This window comes from Galeopterus variegatus, unplaced genomic scaffold, assembly GCF_000696425.1.
Source record: "Galeopterus variegatus unplaced genomic scaffold, G_variegatus-3.0.2 Scaffold14035, whole genome shotgun sequence".
Taxonomy (NCBI): Eukaryota; Metazoa; Chordata; class Mammalia; order Dermoptera; family Cynocephalidae; genus Galeopterus; species Galeopterus variegatus.
The window spans coordinates 1-3,079 of record NW_007740146.1 but is presented as its reverse complement, the minus strand read 5'-3'; the positions used below and the strand labels follow the sequence as shown (position 1 = coordinate 3,079).

Genomic DNA, 3,079 nt, shown 5'->3' with positions numbered 1-3,079 from the left:
TAATATATATATTACATATGCACTATGATATATTATACTATATGAAATCTAATGTATTAACTGTATGTTATGTTTTTTACATATTTTGGAATATTTAGAGATGCTTTGTAATGTGACTGAAAAAGGCCCATTGCCTAATGCACAGCAAGCCACATACTGACATGGTCTTTACAGCAAAAAAAAAAAAGTTTATTTGCAAGGCAGCCAAGCAAGAAGATGGGAGAAATAAATCTCAAATTCACCTTTTCAACAGCAAGAAAGAAGGGATATTTATGGAAAAGTGGTTAGGGGTGACACAAGGCATGGGGGACTGATTGGTTAAAGGGTTTGAGGAAGTTCTTGAGCAATCTGTGCAGGTGCAAGCTGAATGCCTTGTCACAGGTCACATGTTCAACAAATGGCAGCTTTAGCATGATCTGGAGGTGGGGTTTTTGGCCCTCTGATGTCCGAAGATCACCTGCTGGACATTCATGCAGGCTCAGTAGAGAGGTGTGCAGGCTCAACCAGTTAGGCTGGTTTGTGCTGGGCAGGCTAACTCCAATGCTCCTTCAGAACATCCTAGGCAAACAACCCATGACTTCTGCACCAGAAGCACTATCTCAAAAGGCAGATAGGAAGAGACAGAGTAAGCAGTTACTTATGAAAGAAGGAGCAATTTAAACAGGAATAAATTGTAACTGAGAAGCCACTGGTTACAGTAAGACGAAGGCTCGAGTGGCATGTAATAAGAATGTCTTTCCCTCCCTGCAGCAGGCTTCTGGTATTCCTGGTGTTCTGTCATGTCTGTGGTTCCTCAATGCCCTGTCTTGCTTTCCTTGTAGAAGCTGTACCGGAAGGAAATCAAGCCACCCTTCAAGCCAGCAGTGGGCAGGCCCGAAGACACCTTCCACTTTGACCCTGAGTTCACAGCACGGACACCCACAGGTATGTGCCTCAGTGGGCCTTTCCAACAGTGGATTTTCCTACCTCAACTTTCAAGGGACAGATATCTAGGAACCAGAGGTTCCCATGTGAAAGAATGTCTTTGATGGAAAATAGTCATCAGTTTCTTTTGGTTTTCTTCTTTTTTCTGCTCAGTGATAAAGGTTTAGGTGATAGAACCACTTTTCTGTTATTCCCCAGGTGACATCCTCTTTGGAAACCATCAAGATGTTCTGTAGACCCCTCCCCCCACCTCCTGTTCTCAATCCAGTTACCACCTCTCTGAGAGTGACACATACAGGCAGGAGCAAGAAAAGAAACTCGAGATGATGAAAATCTCTCATTTAATTAGAGTGTTTCTATGGGAAGGGGAAGGCTGTCAGTTAAGCCTATAGATTTTTGAGCTATTGATTTTATTCATGCAAAAAGCAGAAACCTGTTTGAAAAGTTGCATCAACTATTGGATCGCAGCATAGAAAAGGACACATACATTAGTTTCATGGTATGTCTAAAATTACTCTTAGGGTCTATCCATTCAATGAGATCTGGTCAGCTCCCTTTAACAGTTATAATTTTGGACATCAGTGAATTGATGTTGACTCTTTTAGACATGGTAATTATCTTAGTTTGCTCAGGCTGCCGTAACAAATTGTATAGACTGGGCAGCTTAAACAACAGCCAATTGTTTTCTCGCAGTTTTGGAGGGTGGAAGCCCACGACCAAGCAGCCTACAGGGCTGGTTCCTGGCGAGGCCTCTCTTCTGGCCTTGCAGATGGCCAGCTTCTCCCTGTGTCCTCACGTGGCCCTTCCTCCATGTGCAGAGAGAGTGAGAGAGCGAGCTCTGGTGTCTCCTCTTCTTACAAGGACACTAGTCCTATAGGATCAGGGCCCACCCTTATGACCTCAGTGAACTTAATTACCCCCTTAAAGGCCCTATCTCCCAATATAGTCACATGGAAGGTTAGGGCTTCTACATATGAATTTTGGGGGGACATAATTCAGTCCGTAACAGTAATGGCATGATGATTATTTACAAAATGATTAATAAACCCTCTCTGTAGACACTGCACAAGCTTAGCCAGCTGGGGGTAACTGGGGCTGCATGCTGGGCCTGGGAGGGGGTTCGCTGTGCTTTTCTCACTGCTTTTGAACCTGAGATGTTCAATTATTTTTAAAAGGTAATCATGAAACAAATAGATGGTCAAATACAAAGTATCAAATACAAAATATCAAAGTATCAAATATACAAAGAGAATCTGCTTTATTCCCTCTGGGTCAAGCTGTTGGTGAAATCCTGTTTCCCATGCACAGAGGAGTACATGGAGCTGGTTGTGAGCTACATATGGATGGGGAGTGTTGTGGGGCTTCTTGTGGGGCTTTCCAGGGCCTGGGGCAGCTCCCAACCCCAGCAGCATTGGCACTAAGCATAGGAAGGAGGCTGATTCCGGGCACTATTACCTAGGGTGTCATGACACAGATCATTCACTAATTCCTTCTGGGTCCTCCTGCAGTCCCCAGGTAAAATCAAAACTGGCCTCAGTGACAAAGCTTGCTTGGTGACTGCCCTTAAGTTCTGGGTCTTTTCTGCTGTGTGATTTAAGAGGCTGCCCAGGAGGAAACTTCTGGGTCTGTTGAATAGGTGATGGTGGGATTTTCACCCCGTTCGGAGCTTCCTTAGAAAGAATTTGTGTGTTGGGGTCAGTCTTTCCCATTGACAGAATTAACCCAATTCACAGAACAGAATTACTTCTTAGCTTCTGAAGTTGAGGCAGGATTGGGGGATTCCATCCTGGCTGTGCCCACAGGTCACCTGAGCAAGTCATTTTATTTCTCTTCCTACAACTGACCCGAATGTAAAAGGAATACAGAGGCAATCAGCTGCCACTAGGAGAAGGCTGTCTGTGCGTCCGTGCAGATGTCTGTGCAGATGTCACAGTCCCTTCTGGAATGTTCTCTGCTCCATTGTGGTTGCCATCATGTGGAGCTTTGTGTTTAAAATACAGGCAAGAAAATGCTGGCACAGTCAACTCTAAATTATTCACATGTACATGCTTTTTACATTACCCAGGAAGAATTTAAACTCCGACCTCTTGGCCAGTGTGACTAGCAAGCTTTTTTTTTTTTTTTTTTTTTTTGAGCATCTCATAAGCCTTTTGCA

General features: G+C 44.1%; 1 protein-coding gene across 1 annotated transcript in view; it reads left to right on the top strand.

Moving 5' to 3' along the window:
• Nucleotides 1-1,160, top strand: part of LOC103581829 (ribosomal protein S6 kinase alpha-2-like) — a 29,423-nt gene extending 28,263 nt beyond the window's left edge. The window contains exons 3-4 of the mRNA XM_008563570.1: nt 822-924; nt 1,123-1,160. Coding sequence (XP_008561792.1) covers nt 822-924; nt 1,123-1,160 — 141 coding nt within the window. The remainder of the gene's footprint in view (nt 1-821; nt 925-1,122) is intronic.
• The last annotated feature ends 1,919 nt before the right edge of the window (nt 1,161-3,079 follow it).